At 38.8% G+C, this 15624-nt stretch overlaps 2 protein-coding genes across 3 annotated transcripts; one reads left to right on the top strand and one right to left on the bottom strand.

The window, feature by feature from the left end:
- The first annotated feature begins 7497 nt into the window (after positions 1-7497).
- On the top strand, positions 7498-7987 carry LOC116201215 (pathogen-associated molecular patterns-induced protein A70). Its single transcript, XM_031532356.1, has one exon. The coding sequence runs from the start codon at positions 7583-7585 to the stop codon at positions 7817-7819; it is 237 nt and encodes a 78-aa protein (XP_031388216.1). The 5' UTR covers positions 7498-7582; the 3' UTR covers positions 7820-7987.
- A 4846-nt stretch (positions 7988-12833) lies between these two features.
- LOC116199196 (metallothiol transferase FosB-like) lies at positions 12834-14525 on the bottom strand. 2 transcript variants are annotated; one of them, XM_031529483.1, is made up of 3 exons: positions 14159-14525; positions 13938-14043; positions 12834-13294 (listed from the first exon to the last, which is right to left on the bottom strand). In XM_031529483.1, exons 1-3 carry the CDS (start codon positions 14317-14319, stop codon positions 12998-13000), a joined length of 564 nt encoding a protein of 187 aa, XP_031385343.1. In that variant the 5' UTR covers positions 14320-14525; the 3' UTR covers positions 12834-12997. The 2 variants fall into 2 exon arrangements, with proteins under 2 accessions (XP_031385343.1, XP_031385344.1); XM_031529484.1 differs by having other exon boundaries at positions 12834-13291; positions 14159-14523.
- Between the last annotated feature and the right edge of the window lie 1099 nt (positions 14526-15624).

The following is a 15624-nucleotide window of genomic DNA, read 5'->3' as shown; positions in this document are numbered from 1 at the left end:
GACTACTCTCCCTAAGGTGTCTCTATACATATGGAAGTAAAAAGTAAGGAAAAAAAAAGGATCTGAAAGTACAAGAAAATGGGCTACTCTTCCTAACGTGAGGATGGATCCATTCTAACATTTGAAAAAATAATAATAAAAGAAACAATGAATAGTATAGGAAACATAGCCAAAAGCAATGATGGGAAACATGCATACAATATTCCGGGGAATACTCCATCTATTGAAAAATTTATAAAAATAAAGTAAAAGTATAAAGTAAAAAAAGGCATGTGAAAGTACGAAAAAATGGACTAATCTCCTTAGGGTGAGGATGGACCCATTTTAACATTTAAAAAGAAACAATGAATAGCATAGGAAACATAATCAAAAGCAATGATCGAAAAAATATTCGAGAGAATACTCCATCTATTGGGAGAAAAAATGTATAAAAAAAAAGTACAAAAAAAAAGCATGTGAAAGTACAAAAAAAAATGGACTACTCTTAAGGTGAGGATGGACCCGTTTTAAGATTTTAAAATAAATTCATAATAAGATAAGATAAGATTGTAAAATTTTCTTTACAAATACATGCATGTACATGTCTATTAATTAATCTAAGTATTCTCATATACCAGAATTTTCTTTATATTTAACACTAAAGATACTGGTCTAATGATTCTAAATTTACTCTCATGTAGTTTGTTAATATCAGGGTCTCTAGTTCAAATTTTGTCTACGCATTTTTTGTAACATTCAATAAAAATGCGCTATTCGTACATGGGCTTGAAAGATATCGGCTTCTGTAAACTATACTAAGCATTTGGTGGTGATATATATGCTGAAGGGCTAGTGCTAGCGCTAGTTGTTGAGTTCGTTTGATATTATAGGGAAAGATAGTCATAGATAACAAGTCATTAATTGTGTATAATCAATTTGATACACTTTTCATACTTGTATTCATATTTTGTACACAATTACATTATAAATACCAACATACAACCTATGAACAGTAGGTTGGATTTCTCCCAAATACTCTGAATTTCTTTATGGTATCAGAGCTCTAAATCGGGATAACACCCGTTTCGCTTGCCCTTCTTAGCCTCTCTCACAATCTCTCCGGCCTTCCTCTACTGTGCAATGGCTGATCCAACCTCTGCTGTAAACAGTTTCATCTCTGGAACAAGCAATTCCAGTCAACCTCAACCTTTACCTGCAATAGCTCCTACCGAAACAACCAACTCCAGCCAGCTTCAACCTCTTCCAGCAACAGTCCCCACCATACCAATCAAGCTAAATGGCGGTAATTACTTTTTTTGGCAGGGTATTATGAGCGCTCTTCTGGAAACATACGACTTACTTGGCTATGCCGAAGGAAATATACCAGCACCAGAGAGAACAATCTCAAGGGATGATGTTACCATTACCAATCCAGCATTTCGACAATGGGTAATGAGAGATAAATTCGCTCTTACCTGCATTATACTTGCTGTAACAGAAGAAATTGGATGCAACATAGTTGGATTGAAGACTTCTCATGAAGCCTGGACTGCCCTGGAGACCATGTTCCTGGCTCAAACAGCCGTTCAAGTCGATTTTCTCGAACAGGAGTGGCGTGACCTACGAAAGGAAGGAAAAACAGTGATCAAATACATCAATGCCGTGCGCCAATTAGCAACACGTTTTGCTCAGATCGAAAAGCCAAAGTCGTCTGAGCAAATTAATCGAGCAATCGTCACAGGTCTCGGGTCCGATTGGGAACCATTGGTTCTAGCACTATCTCCGTCTCTCGCGGCTATGACGACAGATGAACTTACCAATCTACTTCTTCACAACGAATCCCGTCGACTCTCTGCCTCCACCGTGCCGCAATCGGTCATGCTGCCATTCTCTGGACTTCTCGGACCACCGCCTGTCGAAGTGCACTACTCCGACGGAAATGGAGGAAAGGGGCGCGGAAATTTCAAGAGCGGAAAGAGCAAGAATAATGGAGGAAAATGGAAGAATAAGGGTGGCGGAAACCCTAATTCAGGGGGAGCTTCCTCTGTTAATGGGGGAAACCCTAATTTTGCAGGAAATGGAGGAGGAGGACGCGGGTGGCAATCGGGTTAGACCTGGAAATCGGGTCAATTCGATGACCCGACTCGCAATCCGGCTCATTTCTCTTATTTTTCCGGCCCACCGGCCCTTGGGCAGAATATCCGAACCGGCCTTTCTCTTCGTGGGCCTCAGTATGGCACCGGGCCTGGATCCGGGCCGTCCGCTGCGCCTACCAATAATTTAATTTGCCAAATTTGTAATCGAGTTGGACATTCCGCTCTTTACTGTCAGCTTCGTGATGGGCAGGCTTATTTTGCTCAAGCTTCTTCTGCAGGAATCCATGATCTCAACTGGTATGTTGACTCAGGAGCCACTCATCACATCAGTAATGACCTGGCAAATCTGCATGTTCAGGATGACTATCCTACCTCAAGCCAAATATTCTTGGGAGATGGTAAATCTTTACCTGCAGTAGCTACAGGTTCCTCTAATTTTCCATCCTATATTCGTCCTTTACACATGAAAAATATTCTTCATTGTCCTCAAATTTCGAAAAATCTCCTATCCATTTCTAAATTTACTCGAGATAATATCTGTTTCTTTGAATTTCATCCTGATTTCTTTGTTGTAAAGGACCTTCACACGCACCGGGAGCTCATGCGGGGACCAGTTAGAGACGGTCTGTACTGTTTCCAGCCGGAAGACAGATGTACCCGTGCTCCACATGCTCTCCTTACTACCACCAAGTCTACTATATTGTGGCATCAAAGACTTGGACATCCTTCCTTTCCTATTGTTCGTCGTACTTTGCCTGCGTTTATTTCCTTGAATAATGACCATAGCGGTCATGTCTGCTCCGCTTGTCAATTGTCAACAAGGGAAAATTGTGAACCACTCTTTTCCACCTACTCTTAATAAAAGTAATGTCTTTCTTGAACTCATTCATACTGATATTTGGGGGCCCGCACCTATTACCTCTGACAATGGGTATCGATATTATATTCACTTCCTTGATGATTATAGCAAATTCTCCTGGCTCTATATGATGAAATCTCGTTCCGAAGTCCTATCTATTTTTCGTGCTTTTCGATTACAGGTTGAAAATCTGTTTGACCGTAAAATCAAATTCTTACAGTCTGATGGAGCTAAAGAATTTCTTTCTCACGCCTTTCAAGCTGAGCTTCAAAACAATGGCATATTCCATCGTATATCGTGTCCTCACGTTCATCAACAAAACGGCTCAGCAGAACGTAAGCATGGACACATTGTTGAGATGGGTCTTACCTTACTTTTTCATGCCTCTTTACCTCCAAAATTCTGGAATTATGCCTTTGAAACTGCAGTTTATCTCATCAATCTTCTTCCTATTAAATCGCTCAAATTTCAGTCTCCATTTGAACTTGTCTATGCACGACCTCCTAATTATTCTGCCTTAAGGGTTTTCGGGTGTCTTTGCTTTCCTTATCTACGTCCATATACTCGTCACAAATTAGAGTCTCGGTCTGTCCCTTGTGTGTTCCTTGGTTATCCGTCTCATTATCAAGGATATCAATGTCTAGATCCTGCATCTGGTCGTATCTATATATCCTCCCAGGTTATCTTTGATGAACAGTCATTCCCATATCACTCTAGGTCATCTGTCCTAGTGGGTTCCAGGCAGACTCCTCTTTCACCTGCACGTGCTCCAGGGACGACATCATTACCTCCACATAATGTCCCTTCTACAGATACCCCTTTATCCCACATTCCTCTTCCAGTCTTTTCCGTACCTATGTCCACTAATAATACAGGAGATCCTTCCAGACATACTGGCTCTCATGAACTTGCAGATTCTCCTGGACATGATGGTGATGTGGCATCTCCGGCTTCTCGAGTCATCAATCAGTCTGATGATTCCATGGACTCTGCACAAGTTGCTCAGGCTGATAATCCTGCCTCTCAGAGGACTCATTCTATGGTGACCAGGTCTCGTGATGGGACCCTTCCTGCTCCTCGTTTCGTCATATCTCGGCATCCAACTGCCTTCTCTGTCTCTGCTGATCTACAGGAACCTCGTACCTTCTCTAAGGCACAACAAGATCCACGTTGGAGAGCCGCCATGGAAGAGGAGTTCCAAGCTCTACTTACTAATCATACATGGGACCTAGTTCCTGCTCCTCCTTCGAGGAATATTGTCGGCTGCAAATGGGTTTACAGGATCAAGCAGAAGGCTGATGGCACAATTGATAGGTATAAAGCTCGTCTTGTTGCCAAGGGCTTTAATCAGCGGGAAGGCATTGACTATGAGGAGACATTCAGCCCTGTCATCAAGCCAGTTACTATTAGAGTCGTTCTTTCTATAGTTGTCTCTCTTCAGTGGCCTATTAGACAGCTGGATGTGAAGAAAGCTTTTCTTCATGGTCATCTTAGTGAGGAAGTTTATATGAGCCAACCTCCTGGATTTATCGATCCTCTTCGTTCAGACTTTGTCTGTCGCCTGAGACGCTCTCTCTATGGTCTTAAGCAAGCTCCCAGAGCCTGGTTCCAACGTTTGAGTAATTTTCTTCTGAGCTTGGGATTTACTTGCTCAATTGTAGACTCGTCACTATTTATCTTACGGGGCAGGAATTACACTATTCTTCTCCTTGTGTATGTTGACGACATTATTCTCATGGGAACTCCAGGTGCTCCTTTTGATTCACTGATGACTGCTCTTCATCAGGAATTTGCAATGAAGGACTTAGGACCACTCAACTATTTTCTTGGTATGGAGGCTAAGTTTGACAAGACAGGACTCCATCTCACTCAGGCGAAATATATCCATGATATTCTTTCGCGGGGTTCCATGTTGGATTGTAAGCCCATTAGTTCACCTGTTACCTCCGGCGCTTGTCTTTCTCTCCATGATGGTGACCCTTTTGATAATCCTTCTCTATATCGGAGTGTTGTTGGGAGCCTTCAATATTTGACTCTCACGAGACCCGATATTGCATTTGCTGTCAACCAAGTGTGCCAATTCATGCATAAACCTACTACAGTTCACTGGTCGGCGGTAAAGCGCATTCTTCGGTATCTTAAGGGTACTATTACTACTGGTCTTCATTTTAAACCGGGCTCTATATCCTCCCTGCATGGTTTTTCTGATGCCAATTGGGCGGGCAATCCCGATGATCGTCGCTCTGTAAGTGGTTTCGCTATTTTTCTTGGTCCCAATCCGATTTCTTGGAGCTCCAAGAAGCAGCGAACTGTAGCCCGCTCCAGCACTGAGTCAAAATATAAGAGCCTGGCTAATGCCACTGCTGAAGTCACTTGGATTCAATCCTTACTTTCGGAATTGGGAGTTTGGTTATCAAGTCCACCAATTCTATGGTGTGACAATCTCTCGGCTATCTATCTCACAGCTAATCCCTTGTTTTATGCTCGGACCAAGCATATTGAAATAGACTATCATTTTGTTCGCGAACGTGTATCTCACAGGCAGCTGCTCATTTGCTTCATCAGCACCAATGATCAACTTGCCGACTGTCTTACCAAAGGACTTACTAGTTCTCGCTTCTCAGCACTTCGGTCCAAGCTCAACGTTGTTCCCTCCCCGTTGTGCTTGCGGGGGAGTATAGGGAAATATAGCCATAGATAACAAGTCATTAATTGTGTATAATCAATTTGATACACTTTCCATACTTGTATTCATATTTTCGGATACCAACATACAACCTATGAACAGTAGGTTGGATTTCTCCCAAATACTCTGAATTTCTTTAGATATGTTATTCGTAATTGAACACGAGAGTCAAAATATTATATAGTGGGAAGCGATAAGGTCGCCAATACCGCCGTCATCTTTTATTCATCATGAAGAGTTCTCTTTATATATTCTGGGCGGTAAGTCCTAATCTAAATTAAATAGGCCTCTTATCATTGGTTTATTCGAAATCCTTCTGTCACAAAATCGATTTAATGAAATCTGGACTGATTATAGAATGACAATCATCATCATCATCATCCCCGTTGATCCAATCTCTAAGTATATATAAGTTCTGCACAATCAGTTTCCAAATCACATATTAAATTGAGACGTGGTCAACACCTATGTAACATACACAAAACTGCATGCAAACCGATAATGCAAAACACCAATCCGTACTATTTATCCACCTACCTTATTTAATATAGACATGTGCAAAGGTCATGTTTCTCTCGTCAATTTCCACGATATACGAGAAAGATAAGCATGCAATAGCGTACCTATTAAAGCAACGACTAGTGCTAATAATAAGTTTCATAATTGATTGATTCATTGTTGAACAGTTAGGCAGAGATGCCATGCTTCATATTTAAGGCCATCAATCAATTATTCCTTTTGACCATAGCGCCAACAGCGGCGCCTTCCTTGGGCTCTTTCGGTCCCGACCTCCCCATGACTTCAGCCGCACTCCTCAATGGCAACTTTCCAGTTCAACCAGTTACCAATGAAAATTTCCGATTTTTAATTGTTTGAGATCGTCCTACTGCGCGAACGTTCTCGTGTTAACGGTCTGAAGTTTAGCGAAGACGATTGGCCTGATCAATTCATGCCTAATGGATTTATGCTATAGCTATCAGTGACACAAGCAGAATTTAGATCGAGGGAGACGAGGTCCTTAAAACTTTCTGATTTAAAGAGGATGAATTACGGTAATTTCATAAAAATTTGAAGGACGATATACTAATTTCTTTGGAACATCAGAATTTTAGGGAGAGTGCCTGCCCCATCCTCGGCCACCCCTCTGTCCATCCCTCATAGCTGTTATAATGCGCTCAATAGGCAAAGTCGGTATTGGCCTACCCCTAGTTTCGGACATGCCCGTCCTCTCCCGTCCACATGGTAGTTTGAACAATCAACGGGGCATGTTCTCCCTGTCTCTCTGTTTTTTTTAATAAGTAAAATGGTGGGCAACAGTAATAACAATATTATCGTATCCTGTTACGCAATATTCGGACTCTCGTGTTCAATCACGAATATGTCAGATGAACTCAATAACCAGCGCAAGCACTGGTCTTGTCAGCATAGTACTACCAAAAGCTTAGTATAATTAAAAGGAGTTGGTGTACCCCAAGTTCAAAATGCATAGAGGGAATTCGAACTCACCTTAGGGTTATCAAATCACATGAGAGCAAGTTTGTTATGACAAGACCATCGTATTTGGTGGTATGTTCTCCATGTCACTAATAACTTCAATTGCTATAACTAATTGTTATAGATGCTCACACCTAATTGCCAATTTTAGTTTTCTCCTTTCCTATGTAAGATTGATTCCGTTAGCATATGCTCTTCTTCTTTTTGCTGCTTCCTTCTTCTTTCCTCCCAATATGGCCATATATATTATTTATTGCAGAACTAATTAAAAAATAATTTTCTAACAACATTAACTAGTCAAAAAGTATGTTAAAGCCCACGGACGAATATTATCTATCGGCGGCCAAATAACTTTATTCCTATCCTATAAATAGAGACTCCTACAAGACCTAGACATCAACGAGACATCCCACCTTAGTATTTGAATCAAATTCCAGCCTATCACAGACAGGGCTCGGAATAAGAAGAATGAAGAACAGCCCAACGGCTCCTCCACACGCCTCTCATCAAGCTCCTCCTCACGCCTCTCATCAGGCTCCTCCAGCTCCGACCTCCTCGGCGGCCCAGAAGAAACTTGAGAGGAAGCCGGCTGAAGACATTGACGCTAGTGCAGAGGCCTTCATCAAGAAGTTCAGGCAGCAGCTACTGCTTCAGAGGCTCGAGTCGATCGAGAATTACGAGAAGATGCTGGCACGAGGGCTCTAAAAGGATTAATTTGCTTTTGATGGATTTTTTGACTTCAATTTGTTTGTATTGAACTGATTATTTCATTTATTTTTGACTAGATATGAATCTTGAACTCATATCTCATATCTCGTGAATTAATGGATTCTGTTAATTAAGAATAAAAGTTGTTGTAAATTCTTATTGTTATAATTGTTATTATTTGAATTTATAACCCAAAACAACGTCAATTTGAGCTTTTCAACAATTTTAGCACAAATCCCTTACAATTGCACATAAAACCAGAGGCTAATACTTTCGCCTAATGTATATCATCACAATGTCGCTTCCCCCGTTTGGGACTTGATATGGTGCGGTTTAAGGACCTGACTCATTGGACGCGATGAATTTTGTAATAAAAATAAAAAGAAAAAAATAAAAGCTTAATTGCAGGAATAGGAGGGATGCCAACTATGGGGACCTCCTCGGCAGCTACCAAGCCCAAATCGAGGTGGCCAGTGAACTCAGAGATCTTAAATCAACCTTACAACGACGGTGGTGACCACCGATCGGAGCCGCATTTATCTTATTTATAAGTTAAACAGAAAGTTTAAAGCGATTGAGAGAGAGGGGATAGAGACAATGAGGTGTAAAAGAAGCATATAATCGTGGCTTGCCAGTCTGAATGAATGGACCTGCAACTAGAGGCAAATGGGCAGTGGGGAATTGGCTCTGGAGAAGTTTCTTCTCTTCCTTGTAATAACTCGAAAGAACCTAAAAATCATCTCATCTTCCGATGCCTTCCTGCTAAGCTGATTTGGAAGCAAGTTCTAATTATTCTTGGAATGACAAAAAAAGTTGGAGGATGCCATGTTGAGTTATAGTTTGCTTGTTACCTGTTAGAAAGCTAATTCTTCACAAGATGATTGCTGAACTCGTCTACAACACGGTCGGGTTACGTGTCGAAGGCCGGGAATGAGAAACTAGGTGGAGTCCTCATACATTTTCCTAATTGTACCCTTTCGAGAGCAAAAAGTTGACATGAAGTAATGCTGCATCATAATCCCAAACATTACTGGGAGAATCCAAATTGCAAAATTAAGTCAATTTTTTTTTATATATTTGTTAAAAAATCTTAATTCAAATAAGTGCTGAAATATTATTACTAAAAAAATGCTGAAATATTAACTTAAACACTTATTTTAGGTAATCAGACATCACATTAGTTAACAAAAGGGAAAAGGAAAATAAAATCAGCATACCGTCTCTTATCTCTGTTCAATAATATTTGATTAAGGCGATAGTGGAACATTTAAGATATAGATTTAGAAGAAAATATTAAAGTAAAATATATTTTAAGTTGGAAGAATGAAAATCGAACCCGAAATCTCTTGAAAATAACCCATTAAGTGATCATTATTTGCCCCGGTTAATGGATTCATGCATGATTTGATTTGTCGGAAGACCACTAGTTTCGAATACCATGTTTCCTTTACGTATCTGATAGTTTAAACAATGAATGGAACATGTTCCCCCTTAATAATGTTAATTGGTATTTCACCCAAAAAAAGAAAAATAATGTTAATTGGTATAACTAATTGAAAGAGATGCTCCCACAAAATTGCCAATTTTAGTATTCTGCGTTACCATATGAGATTACTTATATTAATTCCGTTGGGCATCTGCTCTTCCTCCTCTTCTTTTCAGTGTAGAATCTAATATCCGAAAATCCAACGGGCTCTGAATACACTAAGGAATAAAACTCTTCCGATCATGGACTTTCTCCATTCGCAATATTCAAACTCGAAAACTTATTTAAATGAAACAAACTTTGAAGCACTTGAACCAACTCATCTTGGTTTGTTCAGCCTCCTCATTTTGTTGCTTCCTTCTTTCTTCTTACATATGGCAATATTAATTGCTGAACTCTATTATAAAATAATTTCAAACAAATTAAGCCCACGGCCGAACGTTATATATCAGCAGCCTAACAACTTTATTCCTCCTATAAAATAGACTCAATACAGGCCTAGACATCAATGAGACATCCCACCTTATTTGAATCAAATCCCAGCCCATCAGAGACTGAATAGGAATACAAAGAAAGAAGAAGAACGGCCCAATGGTTCCTCCTCACGCCTCACGTCATGAAGCTCCGCCGGCTCTCCCTCCTCGGCCGCTCAGAAGAAGCTCGAGAGGAAGCTGGCCGAAGACATTGACGCTACGGCAAATGTCCTCATCAAGAAGTTCAGGCAGCAGCTGCTGCTTCAGAGGCTCGAGTCTACTGAGAATTATGAGTAGATGCTGGCAAGAGGGCTCTAAAACGATTAAATTTTCTTTTGATGGATTTAGAAATACAGTTGTTTGTGCTGAACTAACTGTTTCATTTATTTTTGCCTGGATATTAATCTTGAACTCATATATCTCATGTATTGATCAATTCTGTTTCGGATTTATAAACCAAAAGGAGCCTCAATTTTAAGTTTCTTCTCAATTCCATCAAGAACTTGTTTTAGTTGCATGCAAAATCATAAACTAATACTTACATATCGCGTATATCACGATGTCACCTCTCCCATTTGGCATTTGATGGTGCGCGTGTGGCTTAATGGAACTGACAGAATGGACGCGATGTGACTTTTAATCAAATTTAAAAAAAATAAAAAAAATTATTGAAAAATAATTGCAGAAAGAGAATTGGGGTTGGGGTGAACTGTGAGGGCTCGTTGGCAGCTACCTCCCCAAATCAAGGTTATTGCGGAGACCTCAATGGTCGTTGGCGATCCTACAGGATCGTCCCCACGTATTCTTGTTACCTTCATTATGCTGACAAGTGCTTTTTAACTTAATTTTTGTGATCGCAAGTAAATAAGCCAAAGTCACTCTCAAGTGCGGAAGTTATATTTCAGTGCTTGATCGGTATTGTCAAAAATATCTAAATGCATGTAAATTCACAATCTCATTGTTAAACTCGATTTTTTATCCGCTTTATCCACTTCATATGCAATAAAAAATTGATCTAAAACTTTACTTCTGTATTTTTATCATTACATACCATCCTTAATTATACATAATAGGGCTATTAAAAATTAAAAAAAATTGTGATGAAAATCATTAAAGAAATAATTTTTTTTAAGAGAAGAAAAATAATATAGGTTGAGAGAGGGAGTAGTGGTGAAGAAAAAGCAAAAATAGGAGTGAGAGATGACCACATTGAGCAAGCAGAGAGAGAAATTGGAGATGTGGATCTAAAATTTGATAATTTTACTACTGTGTTCTTGTATTAGTTGCTCAATTTTACTTTTCTTTAATAGAGCAAAGAGGAAAAAGGATAATTCCATAAAATGTACCGAAATTAACAATCATGGGACACCAATATAATAGTATAGATTTCTCCTTTCAAAATATTAAAATGTAAAAGAAAAAGAAATCAATATATAGTGTTACTTATCTCTATCCTATCCTATCCTATAATATTCAATTAAGGCGATAATAGAACATTCAAGACACAGGTATGATTCGGAAGTGCTGTTATTGAAAAAAATACTGAAATATAATTACTGAAAAGTAAGTATTAATTTTAGAATAAATAAAAGTATTTGGTGGGTTTTAACTATTTAAACTATTAATATTAAAGTCAATGGCAAATTCTACAATGGAGCGTCAAATTATGTTCTATGATGGAATGCTAGTTTTTTCTAGTCATTTTAATATTAAAGACATAAAATTTAGGCTCATAGATCTTTTATGACGTCACAAATCTATCGGGTCACATAAGTACAATAAAATTGGAGGGTCGCTTACATTTGGATGGCGAGTCAAACGACATGTCCATAAATTAAAACCCGCTTCCAAGTTGAAGACATATCCCTAATGTGTCCGGCTTATATTAGATTGATTTTCTTTAAAAATCGATTTTTATGGTCTAGTTCGGTGACGTGATAGAATGTGATTGGTATATGTAGGGAGAAGATTCGGGAACAGTTGTATAGTATTTTAGGCGAAAATTATGAAGTGAAAATATGAAGGACTAGAAATACTATAGGCAAAATATGTAAATAATGGACGGATGTGATTAAAAGCTAGTGAAATCTAATAGCTGAAATTAATGTTCTAACATGGAATACAAGTTGTGGTTCCATTATAGAATCGATTCAAAGTTAATACCTAAAATAGAGAATAAGCATAATCAATTTTTATATGCACCTAATATCTTGCTAGAGAAAACTAATATTTCTAATACCACCAAAATAAATCAAATCATGGTTTTGAAATTATTTACCAAACATTATTTCTACATAAAAATTAGCAAAAAAAAAAGTATTTATGCAACCGTCACCATATTTCCAAATGAAGTATAGATTCAATTGAAGCAGAAATATTAAAATCACAAGTATGTTTATAAAAAGTGAGGTTTTGAAAATTATAATATAGTGAAAGAAGGGATTGGTCCTTATCTTTTGTTATAACTACCAGTATGTTTATGGTTTTAGTTAACCGACTATAAAACTATCGAAGCCTGTCAGCTTGGTAGTTAAGGCTTAGAACAGTTGCCTTAACGTCTCGAGTTCGAGTATTCTTCCCATGCAACTGCAGCTTTTCTAAGACAAGAGGTATGTACGAGCTAGAATTGTTTGTAGGAGGTTTACATGAACCAGAGGGAGCTCATGTAAGCTGTCCCTTAGTGATCACTGAGCACCTTGGTGGGGGCGACCATAAGGGTTGTTATGTGGGATAAAACTCCGAGGTCCAGTGAAGGTACGACGGCCCACTAAAAAAAAAATTCCCAATTTTTTTCTACCAAAACAAAATCGACTTTAGGTAATAAAGAAATACAGTGTGTTTTCGCCATGATGATGTAGGAGCTTATTTCTTTTTCTTTTGGGTGAAAGTAACAGCTTATTTCTAAGATCCGAAAGGCAGCACAGGTAGTCCTGTTTCCCTCATATAGTATAACATATGCTCTTTCCACCAAGTTTCGATGGTCGCTCGCCCATTTCTTAACGATGTTAAGAAATCAAATGAAACAGAAAAATCACGTGGTACAATCACTGTATGGCGCAATTAACAAATCTTAATGAGTTCATTCAAACCAAGATCTTACATTCCAAAAGCTTCTTTAAACTTATTTGGTAATTGAGTCACCAAGTCATGGTCCCGTATAGTACTTAGATCAAACATTTCCCTCATAACTTGGCAATGGCACAACGTCACATTTTATTACTGCTGGACGAGCGGCTGTTTGATCTGCTGCGGGGCGTGCTGTTGGATATGGTATTGGTGGGGCGGCTCTCGCTGCATCCTCTGGATGTTGACCCGAGAACACGACAGGACCAACTCTCCAGCCAGCGGAACCATGGGCAGGTTGTCGCAGTTGCATATCTCGATCATGAACCCGTCTGGGTCGTGAAAGAAGAGCTGGTAGACGTGGATCCCTCCTTCCTCCACCATAGACCTCACGTAATCTATCCCCATCTCCTTCAGCTTCTTCTCCACAGCCCCCATGCTCTCACACTGCTACATACATATTCATAAACATCGACTAACTTATAAAGAATTAAATGGTAAAATTTTTCTTTGGTGTGGATCCGATATCCATAAGTCCAATGGGACTTCAACTATTCAGTTCGAGACAATCACCCACAAAGGGGTAAAAAGAAGAGTCAAACCTGAGGCATTTAAAGGCATTATTTAAAGGAACAAGTGTCAACCGCTTGAATCAATTCCAGTTGGTTCAAAACCTCGAAATCGTAAAATTTAACATGGTCAAAACCGTCCATTTGAAAATATTAATATTGACAAGTGAGAGAAGAATTCTACGTTCGATGTCGTGAATCAGATACAATAAGAGACTCCAATTTGTAGCATGGAGCACCGAAATAAAATACAAAAATAAATCTGTCAAAATCCTAACTTGAATATACAGAAAATCAACTCAAATATTACGTCTAGCAATTAACCTTGCCCATTATACTCATATGATACACTTAACAAATATTATTAGATAACGGAGCGATTGGACTTTTTATTCATGAACACTTTCCTCACACGTGGAGGAGAAGCGAAATTAAATAAATGAGAGATCACATACACGTCCATAGAGTCTTGAACCCGTGCTCTTATACCATATGAGACTGGCTTTATGTAAAAAATAGGATACCTGGAAAGAGATGTGATTGTCCTTGGGATCAATCGTGGCCTTCTTGGGCATTTTCTCCAGCTCGTCCGACTGCAACAGATGGATCCCGATTCCGTGACCAAACAACCTATGCTCATCAAGAAACAGAAGCATATCTGAAAATCAGAATCCTTTCCCCGGCTGTTATTGTTGTTAATCAATCCATTGACATTGTTCCGGCAGAAGTGAACTGAGAAGTATACCAAGCGCCGTCGAAATCGAAGGAGCCGGGCCTCCGGATGGGGATGAACCCAAGAACGTTCTGGTAGAAGTCCATGGACGCCTCCAGCGATCGGCACACGAGCGAAATGTGGTTCAGGGATTTCAGGTTCAGCGGATTCTGCGAGTTTGGCCTCATTTTCATATATCGGAAAAAGATAGATTGCGATCAAACCCGGAGAGGTCAACTGATCGAGCAAAGCAATAAAATGGTGCTGAAGGTGGTGTAATTAATCAGTCAAAACTGTAGTGTGGAGTGGGAGGTGTGATATGATGCGAAGCAACCGATTTGAGAGATTTCGGTGAGATCTCCTCGAGCAACTATTGGATGAATATCACTCTTCCATTAGTATTTATAACACCCAATAAAAATGTTTAAAAGAATAAACTCATAAATTTTCACTTACAATTAGTTCTTTGAATATTTTCTCGATCTTATCTGTCGCTAATTTAAAGGGGCAGAGGTAATCTTCCTGGGTGACACGTGTGAGCCTCATGCAGATGCCTACCACGTGCTGACTCGGATCGCTTCCCACTTTCACATGCTGACGAATAATAGTTTTTGTTGGCACCTTGCACTGTAATTGCATTAAGGTTATCGACACGTATCAAGGGGTAGGTTATGGAAAGATGTTAAACTTTTCAAGAAGGGGAGATTAAGAAGGAATAACGATTCATAACTTATTTATTTTTATTTTTTGAGTATATCATGGTATTTAGAAGTCCAATGGATTTTGACTAATCTAGATCGAGATAAGTCGGTCCACTAAATAGTAAAACTCTCATAACATAAATTTATAACTTCTACATTTTAATTCCATCATATTAGGTTGCTATGAAGAATTATGAAAAGTTATTAAAATAATAATATAAAAAATAATTAAGAGTTAAGATCTTTTGTAACATTCTCACACCATTCTCACCCCCACCTTTCTAATTAAACTTATCCAAAGAAAGGTTATGGAGAGTCAAAGAATTAATCCCTTAGAGGAAGAAAATATAACATTGAAACAAAAATACATCAAGATGGCATGTGTTAATTCTACCAAATGTCAAGAGAGATGCAAAAGAAATGGGTGATACGAACTCTACAAGATGTTGATTTTTCAGTCTCACATTATATTCGCTCTTAACGGGTATCTATCTATGATAAGTCTAAATCTTATTAATACATTTTTGGTTGAACCTGCTGAAACATGGTCTATATGGACTAGACCAATATTTTTTCCTTCGGTTGACAAGATAAAAGAGACAGAGGAAGGACGAGCACAAAATTCGGAAAGTAAAAATGAGGTATTCTGTACTTACATATGATCCTTTTCGATTCTCATTAAGTGAACCATATGGATTCTCTTGTATTAATCTCATTTGTAACGAAAAGAAAATTCAGAAAGTTCTAGTTATATCCTCCGTGAAGGACAAGTTCCCTTACATGATTTTCTCAATTTTA

The sequence above is a fragment of the Punica granatum genome, chromosome 3, assembly GCF_007655135.1.
Source record: "Punica granatum isolate Tunisia-2019 chromosome 3, ASM765513v2, whole genome shotgun sequence".
NCBI lineage: Eukaryota > Viridiplantae > Streptophyta > Magnoliopsida > Myrtales > Lythraceae > Punica > Punica granatum.
Note: the sequence above shows the minus strand (reverse complement) of the source record. Positions and strands in the feature narration are given on the sequence as shown.